Source organism: Cygnus olor, chromosome 4 (assembly GCF_009769625.2).
Source record: "Cygnus olor isolate bCygOlo1 chromosome 4, bCygOlo1.pri.v2, whole genome shotgun sequence".
NCBI classification, from domain to species: Eukaryota; Metazoa; Chordata; class Aves; order Anseriformes; family Anatidae; genus Cygnus; species Cygnus olor.
The window spans coordinates 43,756,122-43,780,186 of NC_049172.1; the positions used below are offsets into that span (position 1 = coordinate 43,756,122).

Consider the following 24,065-nt stretch of genomic DNA (forward strand, 5'->3'; position numbering starts at 1 on the left):
ATAAATCTGCTATTTCATTGTTTAAGTATGAAGTCATAACAAGGTGCATTATATTCACAGAGTAATTCATGTATGAGAAACAGGATAGTTAGCATTCTAGACTATATACAGATAATAGTTCTATTCTACTCCAGTAATTCTATTCTATATAATTCTAGATCGGTATAGTTGCAACCACATCAGAGACTTTATTGGTATAACTGCCATAGGGAAAAAAAATTAAAAAAATCAGCAAACCAACAATACCTGCCTGAATGAGAAAATTATACCTGCAAGTTTTAAATAGAGACCAGTCTGCAGAGTTTAAGATTTCCTAAATCCTCTTCCTTGAAATGATTCTGTCAGAAACCATATTTCAGCCACAACTAAAGGACTTAATTCTGTTTGCACTGGCACTGAAGTGCTGTTCCTGGAATGCTGTTGCTCAGTGATACTCACTGGCCCCCTCAGCCTTGTGTGCTAAGGAGGTACTTGTTGCGTAGGCGATCCATGGTTTTGATCAGCAACAGAGCCAGTAGAAGAGGAGTTTCTGACTTCTAGCAACTCACTGCTGTTTGTAAATCTGCCAGTTGTGCTAAGGAGAAAGTAGAATTGATAGTGAAATGATTCTGGTTAAAACAAAGCAAAACAAACTCTCAAGCTGTTTCCGAGAGGGATTTTTAACCTGGATCATTTCATTGATCCAAGCAGCTTTAACAGAGGCTCCTGACAGTGTGATACACTGTGATGCAGAGCCACAACAGTGGTGGTGCCCTGGAGTAGCAAGTTCTTTAAATGGCTTTGCTGCTGAAGAAAGCACTTGCATTACTACATCCAGAGATTTGCAGAGGTGGCTCTGGCCTCAGCCTTCCCTTTGGCTATGCAGCATGACACTGCAGTGTCTTTTCTGCTGCAGGAGCTGAAGTGTAAACGGCATGTGATGTCTGATCCAGTGGCTCGCAGCACTCATCACAGTGGTGTACATAGAAGCTGGTCTGCAAGCTGGTACGTGGAGTCACTTCAAGGGAAGGTAGACCACATCCTCCAGTGCATTCTCACGCTGCTGCTCTGCCCTCACCAGATCTTGCTGTACTACAGAAGCGCCCTAGCATGGTATGACATGACAGTTCCTGGGCCTGGGAAACAAAAACCGTGGCAGGAGAACAATGTTAATGAGTTTACAGAACTTTAAACCAGTATTATCATTAAATAATTCTACCAACAACTGAGTATGCACGTAAACTTTTACACATATATGAAGACTGGTTCAATCAAAAGACTGCAATATTTTGGTAATACATGAGAACCAGAAAGTGAAACTAGTTAGAAATAAAAGCAGTACTCAGTCATCTGCTTCTACCAAGACATGCCCAAAGGTAAAGCATAATAAAAAGTGAAAAGCTGCATTTGATTTTAAAGATAACTTAATGTAGAATGTATTTGTGAGGAAGGTAAAATTCAGTGCAGACTTGCTGGAGAGGAGGGGAAAGAGGCCATAGTCCCTCACCATCTGTGCCCCATCGTTTGCTCCAGACCACATAACAGGGGAACAGTTGTACAGCTGCAGAGATCCCACACCAGCACAGCAGCCTCACTAAACCTGGAGAGTGACTTCCAAAATAATCCATATCAAGCCTTTAATTTTGATAGTGAAACACAGGCTGTAATGTCATGCTGATCACTATGCAAAGCATGTCAGGCTATAGGAATGTCCAAAAGCCAGCGGAGTAGTTAGTTATGCAACTCACACGTTGCCAGAGACTGCAGCATAATCTGCACCAGACTTGTCCATCTTGAACCTGTAATGGTTTGGTTTTAACTTGTTTGATAGCACTGATACTGTAACATCAAAGCAACTCTCTTCTAACTTTTGTTCCCTCTCTTCATTAGCGTTAATGAATGAACAAAGGCAGCATTTTGTATTGTATCGTTCTGCTTCCTCCATTCACTGTCCAACAACTGCATATATCTCTTTTGATTTTTCTTTCTGAACATTTTGAATGAACATGACATTTACTTCTGGGTTTCAGTACTACCACATCACTGCTTTTCACACTGCAGGCCATGCTGTCTCTTACTGGAGTTGTCAGGAAATGCGTTACATATAGAGAGCAGTTCTGTGGTAGAAAGATTGCGTGCTGCTTGACCGTGTTTCCTGAGAAGACCTAGAGATCCACAGTGCAATGCCACCAAGCAGCAGAGCTGCAGGAGAATCCATTGTTGCAATACCAAAGAGGAACACTGACTTTTCTCTTTTTTTTGCCTCCACTTCTACTTACACCTGTGTCTTTAAGCCAAAGATCTACCTTCTGCCCTCAAATTGCTAAAGAAACTGTAGAATCTTGACTTCCTGTGAATTGTTGCCTTGTCTTCTGAAGCTGGCTGTCCTTTAGTAACGGGCAAAGATTATTAGTAGTACTGTAGATAAAATGAAATTGCCCTATAAAGCTGGAACACAGCAGAAGCACAGAAAAAGCTTTAATCTCTTATCGTTACAAAGATTGAAGTGATAATGCCCCATGCAGAAGTTTTTAGCAGAGATGTGAAAGGGACTATATGACGTGGATGCCTGCACTGGCAGAAGCCTAGACTCAGTGACCCAGCAAGGCTCCTTCCATCCTACATGCAGAGGAAGGTGTGACCCAGCAGGTGGGAGGCTGCTCCAACATTAAAAGGAAGACTTGCTAGCATGTGACCACCAAAGGACAGTTCTTTTCAATATTTTGTTCTGTGCATAGCTGGCCCAGGCTTGTCTCGGGCTCTGGATGACAACAGGGTGTCTTCTTGATACAGCTTGTCATTGTTAGCTGATAAGGCTGCAAATACATCAAGAAGATTATGTGCATAACAATCATCATTGGGCTGACCTAGGAGCAGGATGCACCTGGTATTTAACATATATACATTTACTGTTAACGTTAAATTGTTCTGCTTTATAGTCAGTCACCCACTTTTGCTGAACAAGGGAGAACTAAGACAATAATGCCTTGTACAAAGCAAACGAGGCAGTATAGGAACATTTGCAAACAGCTTTGCATTTCTCTTGCATCTTCACTAGCTGAAGCAGTTTCCAAAGCCTAGATAAAACCCTGAGCAGGGCTGTACTATATTCAGAAAGATTTTGCCTGTTCTTGAAAGCTGGTTCTACTTTCCATCCACCAAGTCTCTTTCATTCTTACACTGCCTCTTTTCTGTTACGTGGCACTGTATCTCAGCCTTAACTGCAATCGAGAACCACAGATTATAATGTTAATGTTGGTGATGTTTGCAACCAGAAGTGTAAATAATGATTTTTAAATCTGGAAATAGCTAGAGGCTGAATGCAGGCATGCCCACGGTACATAGGTACCAGCTCACAGCTCCCACCACAAACTGCTGATAGGGGGCTTCCCTGGCACTCACAGAAGTTCTCTGCAGACAGCAGAAATCCGTCCAGTGATTTCTCTGTACTATATAGCAGGTTATATTTTTCTCTTCTCAATGGCTTTTGGCTTTGAAAAATGAATGGGACAGATATGATACTTTTTTGGCTTCAGGATTGCAAACTAGTTGTGCTCCAGTTGTCCATCTTCTTTTATTAGTTCAAAGACACTAGTGCTGGGGCTAGGAGAGTCTCATATTTAGCCCTCACGTGGAAGACATTCCATGCATTTGGGGAATTTCTTGCTCCTGAGTTTGATCTGGTTGGGCAAGTATGGCAATGGAAGTTTTACTGCACTTCTCATCACAAACAGGAGAATAAGAGAGTGATTCTGTTCTTTTAGTGTTCATAAGCACGGAAGAGATGGAATACAATATAGATACTTTAATTTGACTTGTCAATGATGAACTCTACGATTTTACTTTATAACCCGGCCAGGCGAGTGCTTGTTGTACTCCTTTCCTTGCTTTCCAGCAACTAGAAATTGTCTTGAACACTCAGCTCAATGTAATCATCCTTCCATGATATAAGAAGGATCTTGCATAATAAAAGCTCTTGCTTGGCATTCCTTTTACGTTCAACACATTCTTTCAGGACAGAAATCCACAATCTCCTGTAACAGCTGTTCTGTTTATTCCTCTAATTCCTTCATCTGCTGCATGGAACCTTTTATTAGCCAGTGTTAGGCCCACCTTAATATGGATTAGAAATTGCTTATAACATAACTGTGGAGAAGCATTATGGAGAATCTCAGTGGTTTTATAGTGTTATATGTAGTCTGTTAATTTTTCTGTGTCTATGCACCACATTCAGAGTTGTAATTATTCTGATTTTTATAGTAAATAAAAATTGGAGTTAGTAATATTTTTCCCTGCTTTTTGTGGTTTGATTTCCTCTTTTCTAAGCAAGGCTAAGATGGAAGAATTATACAAAAGCTACAAATAAGAAAATAAGATTTAGAGATGGCAGAATGGACTTGCAGAGCTGTCAGAAATATTTTGAAAAATAGTTTTCCTTAATCTGATATACAGAGGTCCTCTTCCAAGTCTCTCATTTTCCAGCATAACTCTCTCCCCTACATTCCTCCCATGTCGCAGACAGTATCTACATGAAATGTCACATACATAAGTTACAAAAATTCTTTGAAAGCAGCCCTGTGAGTTACAGGCTTCTTTTTTGGCTGAGCCATAGCAATGACTAAGCTATGGGAAAAGCCTCCATTCAGCTACACTGTAAAGGAAAATGTGGGTGGGGGGAACCGGGCTTTCATTCAGCACTTGGGTGTGGAGTGGCAATGTCGCAAAGAGGAAAGAGGAAGACAGCCTCGTGGGCCAGGGATGGGAGATTTCCACTCTGCAGCCAGCCCTCCAGGGCCAGGCAAGCGATGGTGTGAGAGAGAGTGTCATTATTTGACTCAGCATGTTCCTAAGCCACAAAAGAGAAGTGACGTATACACAAAGCATGTTGCTTGCTCTTATCTGATAAGAGGGATATCAAGGAGTTTTCTCCACTGCCTAGACATAAAGGAAGTTCTTTGTCCTTATATTTCACTTTCTCTGTCAGTGTGCCTTTCTTCAAGCAATTATTGTGCCTTTACAGCCTCTAACACAAAACAGAGGACTATACGGTTTTAGGGAAATGATATGCGAGCACCTGCTACCACATTACCAAATACCGGTTGTTTAGCTTCCCATTCTATTGGCTCCACCAGCTTTATAACTGATTTACTATATAATGGATTTAATTGAGCATTATTTCAGATAGAGCCATCTCACCGGTGTATCTCCAGCAAACCCATGGATTATCCTGCTGGACCAGTAAATGAGTGAGGGCTGCCGTATTTCTGTGATGCTTCTGGGCAGAAAGTGATAATGCTTCACTTACTGCCTGCTGCACAAACCGCCTCTGGTGTTGTGGTACAGACATTCCTTCACACAGAAGGTTTCATTGTAAAATATGCAGTCATCTTGACCACCATCTACCTTTCACATAAAAAAATTTCATCTCTAATACCATAAAGTGCCTTTTACGGTGCAGTACCATACAAAATCAGCACACACAACCTGCCAGGCCATCAGCAGGGTTCTCCCTTAGTTTGCAAATCATTAAGTAAACCTAAATGTGAAGGGATAGCCACTGCCCAACAACACAGCTTTGCTAAACGGAGAACCTTGCAATGACACAATCTCCTCAAAACAAAGAGAGAATTTTATAACAGTTCTCATCACACTTGAGCTTGGTTCAGTGAATTTAAATCTGATTTTGTCTACCATTATAACTGCTGTCTTTCCTAAAGCAACAGCATCTCAGGACCATCCAGGCTAGAAAAATGCTAAGCCTCACAATTATCTCATTGTTTTTTGTTATTCATATTGTATCTCCAGAAACAGCAGTATTTTAAGACCTGATCACTGCATTAGATCCCTAATTATTACAATTTTGGGAAAACACGAAATACGAAAATTTAAATGGCTGTTAGCTACACAGGTATGATTCTACTATAGAGCTGTAGTATCTTGGTAAACGTGACTGTAAAGGTCAGGGCCAGTATCTGGAAATGACTCCCAGAGATACAGCAATATCCAGAATGCAGCTGTGCATTACTCTTGTCCAGCAAACCACCAAGGACCAACAAAAACACAACATTAGTCCATAGTAGGTGAAGCATTTCTAGCTGGTACGATAAAATATTATAGCTACTGCACACTGAGATGTTGGGACCTCATCCAGAATAACATCTACCATTTCAGTGAAGAAAGATGAACTGGAGGTGTGCAGGGCAGAACTGATGGGATGACTGGGGAAAGGTACACTAACCAACCTTGTTTTGTCTAGCTCAGGGTCAAAGAAAGTATGACTGCTCTCTCTAAGCTAAGCAGATGAGGAAGCATCGAGCAGGGGAGACAAATGACTTAGGCTGAAGGACAACATCAGCATAAGAACAGAAGAGGCCAAACTAACAGTCAATGCATTTAGGCTGGCAACATGAAAGCTCCTGAGCTAAATACAGAGAAATTACACACCAGCCACAGAGGTAAACACAACTGTTAAAATAATTATGATATATTGTCATGGCAGGGGACAGGAGCTGATGCCCTCAATGTTGTCCCTTCAAGTCCTGCACTTCTGAAAATATAAGGAGAGCGCTAACCAAAGTTTGTGAGTGGTCCTGAAGTTGCCTCATCACTGCCGACTCTCTGCAGTAGCATCTCTGCATGTGTAATTGCCAACCATCTAATGAGGATATGGCTAACAGAGGCAATCCCACATCCAATGGGAAGCTTCCAACCTATCAGTCACATACAGCTGCATAAAATAAAAGTAGCCAGGGCTAACACTATCACCTACAGTAGCTGGGTTCAAAGGAACTCCTCAAAAGAATTCAAAGTTGAACTCCTGACAACAAAAAGCAGCAGCAGGCATTACCACCAGCCTGCTCCTTTACTATTAACACTTCTAATGGCATAGTCAAAAACTGGACTGAGAATACAATGCATGTTGATAACCTACAAATGATGACGAAGGTTCACTTATGGTAAAGAGGAGCAGACTTAAGTACAACCTTCTTGTAAAACACTACTATCAGAAGTCATTGCTCCATGGCCTCAGCAGCTTTACACCTTAAAAAAGGTGCTTAAAAAAGCAGCTTTACACCTTGAAAAAAAAGCTTAAAAGCTGCTTAAAAAAGCAGCTTTACACCTTAAAAAACACCTTACCCTACAATGCTTCTCATGAATAAGATGGGGAAAAGGGAGATAAATTCATGGTTTATCAAACAAAATGTCTTTATTGCTTCTGATTTCCATTAATGAACCTTAGCTATAAACTAACGCAACTTCAGAATAAAACCTGAGACACCCCCCACTTCACAGTCCAGCTGGGCTGCTTATCTAAAATGATTTCAAAGTACGTCCCTCAAAAGGGACATACAAAAAATGATTGCACTACCTTTTCTTCAAGAAATTAAATTTAGACTATGTGATAGAAGAAAATTTTTCTTCTTTCTTGTTTCTGTTCTCATTCTTCAGGATTTCTGTTCTATCAGGTGTGATTAGCTATCCCTTTCACCAGGAGAGATTTTGTGCATGCATACTTGAGAGCGTGAGTGCATTTGTGTAGACACATATACACCTATAAGAATTATTCCTTTAAGCTATCCAGTTTCTTAAAGATTATAAATGGCTTAAGCACAGAAACAGTGTACAGTGAATAAACATGCATATACAGAAGACAAACTCACCTGAGTATGCCAGATAAATCTCTCACCAGCTGAAATGATCATTTTGACATGAACAGCCAGAAATAGGTCATCCCACTTGACTGCCCAGATTCACCAGACAGGTAAACACAGAAGCATTTTACACAATGCTAGCTTATTACACTAGCATTCTAGCTAAAGACAACCTTAAATTGAAGTCCCATACACTGTAGATTTTGTAAGGCATCGCCACAGCCACATGGAATCTCTGGACTTTCAGAGCCCAAGATTTAGGACTCTTAAGCACCTTTTTATTCACCTTAGTGAAGGTGTCCAGGTGACTCTATCTGCCTTCTACTAGCTCTATATACAAACCTTTCAATGGTCATACCACAGTGTTTACAACCATTTATTAGTGATAATACGTAACAGCCACTTAAAAGTCATTTTTCCTCCTTGTGATGAAATATAGGAACAGTGATTTTGAAATCATCTGATTCCTAGAGGTGGCAGAACAGTAAGTCCCTAGTGCCCACACGGAGCCCTTCTGAGAACAGTGCAGCTCAGAGACAGTGACAAAAATTGCGCTTGGGCTGGAGGAAACTGATCTAAAAAAATTAAAATAAATAAATACATAAGAGCACATTTGAGAAGAGTACCTTCAAACACCTTTAACTTTCATGGAACTCACTGAGAAAGGAGGCATCTGTGGAAGTCCCCATAAGAGAGCATTCCTTACCAGCATTTGTTGGAAAAAAATGCTGTCATTAATGCATCATCTTTCAAGTAATAATCTCAAAACTATTTCCTCAAAAGCAGCCTATGTACTTAATTACAATAGGAATTAATTTTGAAGGCAATCACAGGAGTATGCCTTATTTCTTAGATCATTCTGATGGTTTTATTCTGGCTTTAAATTTTGTGAAGTATATATTTTCAATGGATTTCACACCAAACAAATGCACTTCTATATTTTCAAAAGAGTTCTCTGGTCTCACTATCACATCTCCATTGAAAGGGTTGCATAAAGTTGCAAAACTAACCTCAAGCCTAACTGTGGCAAACCTAACTGAACATTTAGCTGCCATAACCACTGGTCTACTGACAGCACAAATGGTAACGTCTTGAGGGACTCACCGGGATTTAGCCCCTGATCCTCCAGTATCATTTCATCTGGGAATGGACATGGTATGGGGATTTACCTCTCCCATGGCAATGCATCTCCTTGAGCTCAGACTCCTGCAAATGCTTTTCACACCCCAACGGACATACTCTCTAAAATGCTATTAAAATATCTGGAATTAGATTGAAGTAAATATAAAGCGCACTTCAGCTTGCTTGAACGCTAAAATGAGCTTTTACTCACAGCTGTCACAGAAACCAAGCCAAATGTAAAAGTGGCAGTTCACAGACATCAGGGGAACAAGCTACACATCCTTTGGAGCTATAAAGTAGGAAAAATACATTAAAACTGTTTAAAAGAAGTCCTGCCATATTTCATCAGCATGAAATGGAGCTTCAGTTGGATTGGAGAGGTTCACTGCTGCAAGAAGCAGGAAAAAAATGCAGAATCTTTGTTTACCTGGGTCTGTGGTTTCTAAGTACCTACTTTTACTACGTTCATTTCTTGACTCAAAGCGAAAATGGGAATTCACCCTTTTCTCTTTTTTTCCTGTCCAATGTGCAGATGGGGCACATTTTCATTCACTCCATCAATCCCTGCCCCCTACGCACAAGCTCACATACATACACCTAGCCAGTGGAAAAGAAAAAAAGGTTACTCATTAATCCATTCTACAAAGCTTTCAAACTGAAATGGGTGGGTTTTACATCTCCAGCAAGGAGCAATATATAGGTAGCCATGCAGCATACCTGAGCATAGCTCAAGCTCAAGCATTCATCTTGGATAGCACAACTTTGCTCCTAACACATTTTAAAACAAAACTCATCAGCATGGAGGAGGATGATTATTTTCTGTGTGCTCTTCTTCTGTTCCAGTATGGTTCTGACTGCAACTCCACAAAAAGCAATGAAATACAAACAGCTTGTAAAGACAATTGGTCAGTTAGAAGATGTAGTGAAAGATAAGGTAAGCAAAGTATTTGTCTACTACTGAACTTATTTTCAAGCATTAGATATTGCTTAGAATGTAACTTTTGAGGGGTATTACTGCAATGTTAAACTTTTCTAACTTAGATTTGTTTTATTGTAGGATGTTGAATTGCTGCATACACCAGAAAACCCTGTGGTGAGACTGCTTTAACATTTCCTTTTAATTATATCAAATTTATTTTGTATGGTTAATTCCACTGACAAATGGCAGATGTCTTCTTTTTTGTATCTCTGACCTAGAACTCTTAATGCAAGCTAGTTTGAAATGCTTTGATAAAAGTTTCTTATTCCTGGGTTTTTAATGTCAGAAGTGTTTATATTATGCAATCTTAATTAGTAGGTTACTACTCTGTGTGTATTCTAGCACACCCACAGATTCCAATTTGTACATATTCCTTTTATTCAATGCTAAGAGTAGGGGATTCATACAAGACCTCCATGACTAGCAATGCTCTTGGGGATGCAGTTTTGGGGAGAGGAAGCGTCTCCAGCTACCATGAGCTCCAACCACACTGGTATTATCGCTGCATGGAGCCTAAAGGGAGCCCCCTTTCCCTCCCACCGTAAGACCGTATACATAGTGCTTCCTTGCATGTAGCCCCACTGGTTGCTGTGAGACTGCTTGTGGGCAAGGGTTGTGCTATCACGTAGAACAGGAGAAAAAAGTGCATTCTGAAAGTATTCTCTTTACATTATGACTAGTTAAAAGAACAACTACAGGTCTCCGTAGATCCCTTTTTGTACACGTTAATACTTAGACATTTTTTAATGGTGATATTTGGTGTAACCCAAGGTTAGAAACTTCTTGGTAAGTTACATTAGAGTCATAGAAAGTGTGTTTATGCCTAACAGTGGCAGGATACGGGATTTACACCAACATTAAATACTAAAACCAGTAACATACTAGCTTAGAAACTAAATGCATTCTGCCTTCTTTTGGTAATCCCAAACATGCAACGAAGGTCCAAAACTAGCCACAGATGATATAATGTAATACTTCTCCTGTTATCTGCTGTCTTAAATTTACCCATTATGTTTGGTTTTGGGCACTGACAACTATTTCAGAAAGCAAGCAATTTTGATTGACAGATAAAAGTATTCACTACGTGTAGTTATTAAAAAACAACTTGCAGAGTATAAAGCTATTTACGCAGGGCTTTAAACTTTCTTGCAAAATACTAACAAGCAGAAAGGAAAAAAAACTCACCTCATTTCATACAGGTTTCATTAGCCTCCTCCTAGGGTTTACAGTTGGGCGCGTTTTTTACTTGCCAAAAAGCATAGAGAAGCATGACCAAAAAGATTGCTAGAAACAACTCATTGCTAGAAACAACTGCAATGCAAAAATGTAATGCACCTTAGCTAATTGCTGTTTTTTTTCATTAACACTCTTTCTAACTTGTAGTGTCAAAGTGAAAAGAATCAGATGATTAGCTGTCATTTTACTGCAGAGTTGCTACTACCTCTGAAACAAGCAAATAGAGCCAGTGACTAATCGCTTCATCAGTGTTTTTTTTTTTTTTTCTCTCTCTCAAAAAACATGGTCACCTCAGGAAGGAAGACAACAGTTCATTTGCAGCTTAGGGCTTTACAGGCTGCCTCTGGGAGGTCCTGAGTACCTCCATCATAAAATATAGGAGATAACGAATTCAGGTATTTAGAAGGTACTCAGTGTGACAGAGGTTTGATCTCTGATGAAAAGCTAACAGTAGGAATTACCAGCAATCATATTAATAAGGTTTTCATCCTGCGTGGTGAAATTTGCATTTACTGAGTTGTCCAAATGCTTATCTATGAATTGTAGCATGCCAAAGTTGCACTCATAACTAGGTAACTGGGTATATTTACACCTGAATATACGAAACTGGATTTAACAAAAAGTCTTTCATGTAACTGTATTTCAAATATCAAAATATTATTTATATGACAAGCTGCTTATACCAGATTTGAATTTAACCTTGAATATGAACGAAGAAGACTACCTTTTATAATATCCAAAATTTAGTGGTTTATCACTATTGGTTTTGACTTCCTTGAGCTTCCTGTGTGTGGACTGTTAGCCCCACTTCAAACCCACACCATTTCCCTGTACACTCAAGTGTGAAATTATTAAAAAAATACATTAGGAGGTAAGAATAAAACATAGGGGACATCAACTCAGGAGGAAAACACGCTGAGGTTGAGAAAGTAGTCTTGAGACTGAACTGGTTCAAGACAGGAGGGAGAATACGATCTGCTGCTGGTGACAGCTCTTGCAGCTGAAGCCAATGGCACAATGCTCATTTACATCACATCAGCATCTAACCCTGCTGGTTGCTAGTTCAGGAAGTACAGGCTTTTCAGGGTAATCTGTACAATTAAGAGTCTCGCGCAGAGCATTTCTGCAAATTCTCCCTGACAGCTATTTTGCACATTTACCTAGCGCCCCTCAGACATCACCAGCAGCCCATGTTTTAAATGCCTCTTATCAAAGTGCTTAATCCATTGCAAGACAAACAAAATGCAGTCCTTGTGGCCCTCTGACTGTCGGCCTGCTTACAGTTAACTGTTAACTCAGCAAAAGAGAAAAAAAAGCAGCATATATGAGAAATGCTGGTTTCTCAGCTCATCACGGATGAGGCACAAAATGTTTTCAGTTTCAGCTGGAAAATCGATCTCTTTTAAAAAGAGTGTTTTTTTTTTTCCAGTAAGCAAGTCTGGTTACGGTAAGAAACCTGAAACAAACATAAATGTGTGGTTTTTAATAAAAATAAAATGTATCTAACCAATATAAGATGTTGCTATTAACATTTGTTATAGGCAACATAAACGGAGGTTGCCTTGTCCTTGCAAAAGCAGTGAACTGCTGTGGCATCTAATAAACCAGATGAGATTCAGCTTTGGTAGCAGTTGGTATGCAAAACAAAGATGATGTCTTTGGAGCCTTTCTAACATGCATAATCAGCATTTCTAAATGTTTCTTTCTTTGGAAAATGGAAAACATGTTAGAAATTGGCTTCAGTAAACACTGCTTTTCTTTCTCTATTGACAATAGGTTGGTTTTGGTGGTATTTTCCACAGTTGCGTGCCCAGCAAGGAAACAGCCACTGCACAGGAAAGGAAATTCTGGAAAGCTTTGTAGTCTGTTAGCATAATAAAAATTAATACGTAACTGCACCATGAAAGGAAAAAGGCAGTTGCTCTAATTCCAGATAATTAGCAGCAACAAAAGAATTACACCACCATTATACAGCATACCAAGTGATGGCTTCTTTTTCAAGTTAGACACACATGATGCTCACTGGCCTTGACTCAGGTTTAACATGGCTCTGAACTTCCTGCAATTTGGCAAGACAATTCGAGCTAGGAGCCTGGCTCCTTATCCTATCTCTCATCCTCACTCTCTCTTTTCTCTTCAGTAAAATTACTAACTTCAGCGCTTCCATGTCCCATGCTATCAAGGGAGAATATTTAAGTAGCATTTTAAATCATGCAGTTCTATGTCAGTTCTAATTAGTAAGTAGATAATATGAGAAATGGCACAAAAATAGGAAAAAAGAAGTATATTCTCAGGTGTACTATTGAGGAACAGCCCTGAGAGAGATTAGGAATATTTTTAAAAGAAAATATTCATGCCTGTGCTTGTGAAAATCTGCTGCATATAATGGGATCTACTCTTTAGTAGCATTTTCTTTTAATTAATGTAATGATCAAAATCCAAAGGGAGATTTTAGGCATTTATATGATGAGGAAATACTTAAGCAATTATCAAAGAACAGGCAGATCAAAGGTTAATAATCTCTTATACTTCTAAAGTAACTTAAAACAATTAAAGGACTGTTGAATCTTCTCAATGAATACCTTGCATAATTAAATTTGAGCATAAATCACAACCTAACATGTGGAAAAAAATGCTGCAACATTCATTTTAAATTATTCCTTGTGTTCTTGCCCATAGGACGAATGCCTGTTCACAGCTGTGACCTGCTTCCAGAATGGCACACTGAAATTACAGCCAAAGAACAGCCAAGTAAACTCTAAGTTCATCAAAACAGTTAACATCTTGAAAAGACCCATTCTCAAGACTCTGGAAAGGTAGGATTTCCTGACAATGCTCATAATCATGACCATTGCTCCCTACTTTCTGTAACAAATACCACCTACAACAGTGAAATTGTAAAAGCCAAGCTTGTTAGAAAAACAGATCAGTCTTTATACTTTGGAAATTAAAAATATCCATTTTTCTGCACTTCCAAGAGAGACATTCACTCTGTTCCTATCAGTCAGTTGTGTCTATGCACTTTAATAATGGCAACCATGTGATGTGCAGGACAAAAGGATTGGGATTACTGCAAAAAATGTGAATGAAAGGTGTAGTTATTATTTTCTTTCCCTTTATGAAATAGCCTGTCTCTCAGTTCTTCCATTTGTAAAAGCTTTGATTACAAAGATTACTGCTTGATCAGTACGAAATATTTAAACATTATTTATGACTATGATGAGCTCTTTAGAAGTGGCATGAATTTCTTTATATTTCAGCAGTGTGAGTCTACATGTGAATCTTACGAGAAAAATCCCCAAGGAGTTTTTGAAGAGCTTCTCAAAGTTGATGAAAAAGGTAATCAATCAGAGTTGACTTCTTCTGTTTTTTGATGTTTTGTAAACAAGAACCAATGTCTGTATTTTCCATTATCCCTAACGTTGCGTTGTTTTCACAGTTTTTCAAGGAGTAATACAGGACACATGAGACCTGAAGGCTACAGAAAATCTACTATTTAAGGCAGACACTATACTATTTAAGACAACGTGAAAAATGTAAATATTTTCATTGCTACTGTGCTGTGCTCTGTGTGTGTGGTAAGTGAAAGCTTCTCCCCAGTATTAAGGAGGCTTATTTGGATGGCTATTCTTAAGACAGATGCTATTTTAAAAGTGATCCAAGCCTCACCTTACAGAGGAAAATTACATTGTAATTTCACAAAAATAGGTTCACATAGGGGACTTAACTATAACCTTATGCTGAACGAGAAATACATGAGATGGCTGCTATTCTATTTTGCATTCATCTCGAATGAACATCATACAGAAGTGTCTGAAACTTTTTAAAGAAAAAACAAAACAAAAAATTATCAGAGGCTTTGAAGACTCAAGAAGTACTTACTTAGATTGATTTCCTTATTTAAAACAATACCACACACACAACTATTTTTAAGTTCATAGATTGTATTTTAGCTAACTAGAGAAAAATATCCTGCATTTAACTCTCACAGAACTACTGGAAAAACATTTACAGATTATACAGTATGATATGGGTCTGACCTGTTTCCACGTTGAAGTTAATGGCACATTTGCCATGGGTTTCAACTTGTTAACTCAAAATCTCCAAGCGGGGATGCAGAATTTTAGGTGGAAAAACATCTCTCTGGAGATGGAATTCCACCTAGACTCCTTCAATTTAACAGGCTAAATGCAGCAGAGGCATGACTGGCTGGATGACTGGCCACTGCAAGAGAACCAACAAATACAGTAATTGATTATTCAGAGTGAAGCAGCCCAAAAGCATATTGCTCTTTCTCAGAATATTTTACACTTATATTCATGCACCATAACACTATTCCTTCTGTTTACTCTTGATTTATTTTAGTGGTTTTAAATTGCAATTTTTTTTAAACTGTCAAGTTTTTGTTATGTGGAAACTTCACTGTTTGCATTTCAGCATTTTGAACGTTTCTGTGGAAGTTTGGCCAGTTTAGCATTGAATTATTACTATTTTTAAATAAAAGCAAGTATCACAGCCCTTAAAACTATTTCTTAGTAAGTTAATTATATACAACAATATTCTGCTTGCAGTCATTCTGTACCTTGAGACTCTTCCAGCTGAGAAGTAGCTGTTAATTTACCCCCCAAAGAGATACTAGCCCCGCAAGAAACTGCTCTTGGAAGGGAGTGTAAAGCCTTCCAGTAAAATTAACCTTTCATCAAACTTTCTCGTTACTTAGTAGAAATGTGGTATAGAGAGGAAACTGGAAAACTACATTGAGTGTTATGACGGAAAATTGCAAGCTTAGTTACCTCCAAAATAATGAGGGTACTAATAAAAACATTTCCATTCCTACAATAGTTAGCCTAAAGGAAAACTAATACAAAAGCTTTTTTTTTTGCCTCTACATTTTCACTGTCCTGAAACGTGCATCTCTTCAAAACATATGTCAAGAGGAGGAAGGAAGATCCTCAGGACAACAGTGAACAAAGTTTCCACAGTGAATTCTTTTTTTGCCTTGCATCTCCTTGTTTCTGGCTGATGACAATTTTGATCCAGATTGTCTTTTATATTTTTGTTTCAAAAACCAAAAAATGTTTTTCTTCTGAGTAACGTTCTATCATATCTCAATATTTCCACATTATGGCACGAAAATTAATATTCTAAAACTGAACTGACACTTGGAATTAAGCTACTCAGTTTAAATGGTATCCTGTACCCTTTTATCTCTGTTTCTCTGACTTCATTATGCATAACATTGCTTAATGACCAACTGGTAAGCAATATGCAAAGCTGCTGCTGTTACTGCAATGGAATTTAGAGAAGTAGAGAAAGTTAGGAAAAATTGAATTTCTGATTTGGATCAGAAACTGAGGAAAATATGAGAGAGAGTAGTTGAATTTTTTTTTGTCGTTGGCTAGAAAGCCAACAAATAAAATAGCACTTCTCATTCACTTCATGGGCAATATTTTAGGGAAGGACCTTTATTTTTGTACCAAGTATATAGTATATATTTTTATTTGTAAATGTTTTTCCCAGTAATTCACAATGTGCATTCAAACCAATATTCTAAAAAAGTCCTTTAGAATTCTTGTCGCGCAGGTGAAATGGAATTAGCATGCCCTGTCACGAACATTGTACATGACATATTTATAAGTAATCATTATAAAGCATTGAGAAGGAGCATTTGTACCTGGGACAGACAACTTATTAGAGAAAAGCCTTTAAAATTGCCTCACCAGAATATCATAAGCTAATTAGTTACTCTTGCCTACACTGAAACAATTGTTGGGTTTCTGTACACAAGGCAGCATGTAATGAAGTAAGTAATGTAGCTATTTCTGTTTAGTGACTTGCTCCCCTGTTTTTAATCTTGGATCTTATCACACCAAGTGGTTAAAGGTTGCTTGGTTTGTTTGTTTTTTTTTAAATTATTAAACTCGTTTGTAAACTAAGACCATTTCTTATACCTGCAGAACAACTTAATCAAAATGCTATTCATATGACTGAAAAAAAAACAGTGAGAAGCTGTAACGAATGTAACTTAGAGGGTTAATTGTCCCAAGATGTTGGAGAGAACCACATTTACTGGATAATCCAGTCCACATATGTATTGGAAAAAATTAATCACAACATTATCATTGTTGATCTTAGTTAACGCCACTTCTGCGAAGCATTAGCACAATCACTCTGGAAATCTCTGTACACTTAGGCTTGCATGATGTTGAGGCCTTGTATTAACTTTTGATTTGTCAAAGCTATGAAAGATTGAAAGATATTATTCAGGGGTGTGCTATTAGAATCCCAAATGAGGAAGGTGAAATCAGTGAAGGACAGATCAGTCTTCAAGACGACATCATCTTGTTCAACACTGGTCTCTGGCGGAACTGAAGATGCCCCAGGAGGAACCCACGATGGCAGAAGGACTGGTTATCACAATTTCAGACCTGTAACAATCTTGATGTATTTTTACTTGTAAGATGAACTCTCTTTGTACTAACTGCACTCTTTGCAGAAACGATGTATGTTTCTTTAGCTGAGTACACAGAGTAAGTCCTAAAAGCTCATTACCTCCCAGGGAGGTTTAACAATGTATTTATGATTTTGGTCATAAGTGTCCGTTGCAGGCACTTCAATATGTGTTTTAGCATGGTATACACAACTCTGTATAATATATACTTTTCCTGAGAAGATGCTTTATTTTTATACTAATTGTCTCATTTAATTTAATTATTTATTGCATTTTGTGAATGGAATGTTCATACTAAGGACTATGTGGTCTGATTTATTTATATGCCTGTGATATTAAATAATTTAGCTAATATGATTTTCTCGTTTTTGTTGTTTTTTTTAAAAAGAGCTTCTAGCAATTCCTACCCTCACAATAACTCATAAGACCACTCAATGAACTTTATTAGCCTACTCTGTCATAGATGTTGCCAGATCAGATCAAGGACATGATATACAATGTTTTTCTTCCCTTGAAAGTAATGAGTACGTGGCAGTCCACAAGATACGGCATTTTTATTACCCATTACATATGAAGTCTCCACCACTACAGGGTATCTTCCAGGGGAGCACGGTGTTCAACACACAAGCCTGCATATGCCCATATAGCTTAAATTTTGTTGACTACATCAAGTTCTGATTGCACACTTAGTACTGTCAGAACATCCATGCTTTCAATACACAAAGTAAACATTAATTTACTGATTTAAAATTAACAAGCAACTGTTCTATTCAATTGTGAAGAAGGGATTCTACTTTATTATTATTTTAATTGTGCCCATCTCTCATTTAAGAATCTTTTTTAAACATTGCCTTTTCAGACTTAATAAAGTCCTTCAGGCAAACTCACAGCACGTTCAATCACTTCACTGAGATTTCCTTCGACTGACATGAACAAAAATCCAGTAACTTCATGTTTCGAGTCTACACAATTCAAATACCTCATTTGCCTGATTAAAAAGTGGAAACACCTCAAAACACAATGCTAGAAGTAACCCACTCTGTTTTTCACTTCTCTCTCTCTTCTCCCTAACTTTTCTCTTGCTTTAAAATTTACATTCTTCCTTTTCCATTCCAATTTGATATGTTGAAGTTCTCAAAAAACGAGCATTTTCTGCTATCACGCTTTATAAGGATAGCTATAGTTCATCTTTTATAAAAAGGCTTTTTCCGCTAAAATGTAACAGAAATGGACTTTGATCCAACAATAAAGCAGAAAACTAACAAAAACAAAGATCTTCTTTTCTTCATGAAAAAAATCCTTCAAAACAAACAAGAAAAGACAGTATCATAAAACTTCACATTTGAACTGATCCAGGATAGAAGTAGATATGCAGGACAATGCTGCTATGACGCGTCTCCTGAAGACAGGCAGTTCTGCTCCTCCCAGAAGATATTTTCCTCTCACAAAAGAGCCAGCAGACTGACTCCCAAGGTGCTGCATTAACTAGATGCATCCTGCTGGCTCCTGAACAACTCGGTGGTGGCAGGTACCTGAATTTGAAGCCCAAATCACCCTGTAGAAGTCTTTGAAGGGAAAAAGCAAAAGGATTGGGTCTAATCCAAGCAATCGCTCCTACCTTTCCACACAAGAAAATAGTGGGAGTCAGAGATCCTGGTATTCACCCAAGTCAGCTACAAGTCAAATCTGAGTCATCTGAGTCAAATATACATATATCCTTTTATTTCAGGTATAACATCAAATTTTGAACATACACAATTCTTTATTTTTACTTACATGTCTCAGTATTTTCTTCTACAGCTATAACAACATTAAAAAATATAACAGAGAAAACATTTGGAGTAGGCATTTCATAGAATCATTGAATGACCTGAGTCAGAAGGGACCCACAATGATCATCAAAGTCCAACTCCTGGCTCCACAGAAGACTACCTAAAAATCAGACTATGTTTCAGAGAGCCTTGTCCAAAGGCTTCTTGAACTCCAGCAGGCTCAGTGCCGTGACCACTTCCCTGGGGAGCCTGTCCCAGTGCCCGACCACCCTCTGGGTGCAGAACCTTTTCGTAACACCCAGCCTGACCCTCCCCTGTCCCAGCTCCATGCCGTTCCCTCGGGTCCTGTCACCGTCCCCAGAGAGCAGAGCTCAGCGCCTGCCCCTCCGCTCCCCTCGTGAGGGAGCTGCAGGCCGCCGTGAGGCCTCCCCTCAGCCTGCTCTGCTCTGGGCTGAACAAACCAAGGGACCTCAGCTGCTCCTCACACATCTTCAGATCTCCAGACCTTTCACCATCTTTGTAGCCCTCCTTTGGGCATTCTTTAATAGTTTTATGCCTTTCCTATGTTTTTTTTACCCCAAACCGCACACAGTGCTCGAGGTGAGACTGCACAGCACAGAGCAGAGCAGGACAATTCCTTCCCTCACCCAGCTGGCGGTGCTGAGCCTGGTGCACCCCAGAGCACAGCTGGCCCTTCTGTCTGTCAGGGCATGCTGCTGATTCATATTCAACTTGCTGTCAAGCAGGACCCACAGAACCCTTTCCACGGGGCTGCTCTCCAGCCTCTCAGCTCCCAGTCTATATGTATATCTAGAATTGTCCTGTCCCAGATGCAGAATCCGGCACTTGCTCACCATACAGCTAGTCTTCAAGGCCTCCCTACTCATAAGGGAGTCAACAGCTCCTCCTAATTCAGTATCATCTGCAAACTTTGTCAGTATGCATTCAAGTCCTGTGTTCAGATCATTTATAAAAACACTGAAGAGAACTGGCCACAAAGTGGAGCCCTGGGGAACCCCACTAGTGACTGGTTGCCAGCCTGATGTAAACCCATTTACTATAACCCTTTGAGCCTGATTTGTCAGCCAATTGTTCACATGTGATATTATGATTTTATCTAGCTATATGTCAGACATTTTGTTCAGAAGGAAACTGTACGAAACAGTATTGAAAGCTTTGCTGAAATCCAAAAAGGTCACATCTACTTGTTTCCCTTGGTCAACAAGATGGGTGACCTTGTCATAAAAGGAAATTAACTTTATTAAATAGGACGTTCGCCTTGTGAACCTATGTTGGCTGTGACCAACGACTGCATCATCTTTCAAATATTTCTCATTAACTTCCAGAATAACCTTCTCCATAATTTTACCAGGCACTGAAGTGAGACTGACAGGCCTGTAATTACCAAGGTCTTCTTTCATACCCTTCTTGAAAACTGGGGCAACATGTGTCCCAGTCAAATGGGACCTCTCCAGATTCCCAAAACAATGGAAAAATAACTGAGAGAGGTCTTGTGATAACATTAGCCAGTTCCTTCAGTAGCCTGGGATGAATCCCATCACGCCCCACAGACACTTATGTGCATTCAGCTGGAGCAGCAAATCCTGCACATGTTCAGAATTGGCTGGGAATTTATCGTTCCCAGAGTCATGGTTTTCCAAACTCAGGGTACCCGGGGTTCCACAGCCCATTATCAGTGTTGAAGAAAAGCAAAGGCGGCATTAAATTTCTCTGCTTTACCTACGTCCCTATTTGTGAGGTGACCAACCTCATCAAGTAATGGACCAATGTTATCTCTAGTCCTCCTTTTGCTGTTACCATATTTTAAATATATATATATATATATATTTGCTTTTAAAGTCTAAGGAAACTGAAAAATAAATACAGATTAAATATATAAGTTTATCTTTTCAGAAATATTATTAGTAGCCAAGGTACTAAGTGTCTCTCCTGTGTGCAGCCAACAGTGTGTGAATAAGAACCTTGGCACTGTATTGTGGAAAGCAAATAGCCTGAAGTCCTGTGGCAAGGCTATCTCATCTTCCTAAAACATATTTCATTCATGGTCTCTTAACTCCTATTATAATGACATAGGCATCACAGAATCTGAAAGAGATCTCACAGCTTTACAACAATACTTGAGGCTTCCAGTACATTCAGAAACTATTTGCTCAAGCAGAGAACACATTTACGTTACGCATTGTATGGGCATCTGCTCTGCAATAGAGAACCAAAGAGCCTCCAAAACCAAAGACAATCATACTAACACTAGAATAACTCAACTATTTAATCCCGCTGAGAAGTCTAGGCACAATTTTGCCCATATTGACCCACATATCTGTGCACTGACACTGCTGTCAGAACCTTCTTTCAGATTAAGAACATCTCAAATATGGTAGTTTGTACTGTATAGACATGCTATACTCTTTCTCTCAGTAGGTTTTGTTTGTGTTAAACACCCCCATAGGCATATAGTCCCAATGGCTGTCGGGTAGGGGCAACAAAGCAAGACTGTCCTATAATGTTCTTGCTTTTCACTTGTGCTGATGATACATATTGTAAAAGGAACAAAGTTTAAAGAGAACATCTACTGAAACTTTTTTCCCTCTAAACTAATAATCTGAATTGCTGTACTGCCACCTGTTGATAATTTATGGAAATTCAGAACAGTTCTACATAACAAACACATGAGCTGAAAGAATCATTCTCATGGCAGTATGCTTTGATGTGCACTACATAGAAAATTATTTTCTTCACTTCCCATTTTATTTACCCCATTTCTGCTTACACAGCTGAAGACTTCCCAGCATCCTTTTCTTGTCCAATTACATTACTGTTGTAAGACCATGAAGTACACGTTTAAAAATACCAGAGTGAACGCAACCAAACAATTACTCAAAAAAGTTTCTATTTTCTAGGCTTCAGAGATGTTAAAAACACTAAAGATCAGGCATTACTCCACTCACGCTGGATAATTTGTTCATTTATGATGGAAGCTTTCTTTCTCAGCAGCTACTTGCAGTGTGGTCTGTGGGCAGTAGCATTCCCAGATAAAAGAAAACAGAGACAATAATCCCTCCAAATGAATGAATATCTCCAAAACGTTTTTTCTGGAGCAACACTGATCACAATAAAGATTGTATGCTATGGCAAGAGAATACCAATGCAGTCCTCAAAACTCATTGCTGGTACCAACTTGCTAGCAGATAACAGTTTATACGTACATACATAATTAACTGAGATCATCTAGGACATCTGCCTCTGTATTTTCTGTACATTGAGTTTAAGACTATCCTCCTAAATTAGGAGCTTTAAAAGGTTAGCAGGGAATATTCTCACTGTTCTTATCACTGTCATTGGAAGGGAATAAGATTCTTACTTCTGAATGTACATAATTACTTCTGAATGTACATAAATGCCAAATATTCATCATATCCTGCCTTTATGCAATTTGCCATCCTTATGTCCAGCAGCCTCCCCTGTGATTCTTCAATCACAGCAGCGTAAGGGAGAAGTTGTTGGCACAACCCCTGAATGCTTGTTACACCAACGACCGATTTGGGAATACCATTTCCATAAAGACAGTCATCTCTTCAGTCAATCCTTCATGCTCACCACTAGCAAGAAGCAACTTTGGTACTGCATTGCAAATTTCCACTATTTCCAGTGCAGTTCATAACTGCCCCCAGCAAACTGGTTAACCGCATAGCAAACAATAGGAAACGTGATAAAGCACTACTCAAGGTATCTTGAGTCACATCACATTACTCCTAGATGCCAAAAGCTGTATTCTGATCACATGACATGCAGACCGGTGAAGGACTGATTGACGAGAGACTTGAAGAGATCAAAAGCAAGCGCTGGTTTCAAATCACAAGAGAAATAACATGGACATCTTAAATGATCTTACAAGGAATACAGAGAAGTCGCAATTTTCCTCTGAATATTTATCATGTTCTCAGTGCTAAGTTACAAGATTGTAGAAAAACTCACCTTGCTGTCTGTGCTATGACGTATGATCTGTTCAGTCCAGACTTGCATGGTCATCCTGAGCCAGAGCATCTTTGACAGCTTCCATCTATCTGGTGGAGTACTCTCTCCCCTCCATTTAGCACACAAACACTGGCAAAGAAAGGCATAACAGCTTTCTTTGCATGGCCACCTCTCCGCAATCGCTGTCAAGTCCTTCCTCTGAGGGGAGGTGAAGGAGCTGGCACTAAGTGCATGACTTGTGAGCAATCCTGTTGACACACTGACTACGTGTTTCTTGTGACACAGGTCCCAAGGCACCCACTGCACATGGTGGTGTCTCAGGTCACCTTTTCAGCAAAAACTTCATTCATGCCAACAAGAGGTGTGGTGTCGCAGCTGGAGATAGCAGGCAGGGCATCTGTCCTCCGCAGAGATCACCATCACCCATCAGGAGACGGCCCTGCCACAGTTCCACTGACCTCTCGCCAGCCGCTAACTCAGATGAACTGGGGCCAGGACTTCGGAGTAGTTGTGGAGGAGAACCAGACTTCAGCACTACCTTTCCCTTTGGAGAGAGAACATGGGTCATTAATCAGCTAGTTTGAGCCACACTCTGACACTGCTTGTGAATGCAGCCCATAACCCTGGTCAGCTTCCAGAAGACAGGTTTTGGACTTCTTTAGACCAGGACTTAAACTTCCTTCTGGAGAAAGGATGTGCAGGGCACAATTTGCATGAAAGCCAGGTCTCACTCTTCCATTTCCAAGCCCTGCAGATTCTCCCACACACAATGCGCCATCCTGCAAAGAGTGCACTGATGCTAACTCATTATTGTCTTGGAGGAGTCCTCTCTGACTAGCACTTCTTTACCACTGACCCACAAGATACTACTTAAAACCTCT

General features: G+C 39.3%; 1 protein-coding gene and 1 long non-coding RNA gene across 2 annotated transcripts in view; one reads left to right on the forward strand and one right to left on the reverse strand.

The window, feature by feature from the left end:
• The window catches only part of LOC121069875, an 86,516-nt gene that overhangs the window by 15,862 nt on the left and 46,589 nt on the right, over positions 1 to 24,065 (reverse strand). Inside the window, exons 5-7 of the long non-coding RNA XR_005819703.1 lie at positions 23,185 to 23,728; positions 15,009 to 15,192; positions 270 to 2,795 (exon numbers count right to left, since the gene is read on the reverse strand). This is a non-coding gene — a long non-coding RNA (uncharacterized LOC121069875). The remainder of the gene's footprint in view (positions 1 to 269; positions 2,796 to 15,008; positions 15,193 to 23,184; positions 23,729 to 24,065) is intronic.
• Positions 2,791 to 15,015, forward strand: IL21 (interleukin 21). The gene is given in 6 exon segments (XM_040556398.1): positions 2,791 to 7,030; positions 7,076 to 9,687; positions 9,811 to 9,846; positions 13,648 to 13,784; positions 14,204 to 14,254; positions 14,256 to 15,015. Coding segments are annotated over 5 exon segments (420 nt in total). The 5' UTR covers positions 2,791 to 7,030; positions 7,076 to 9,561; the 3' UTR covers positions 14,326 to 15,015.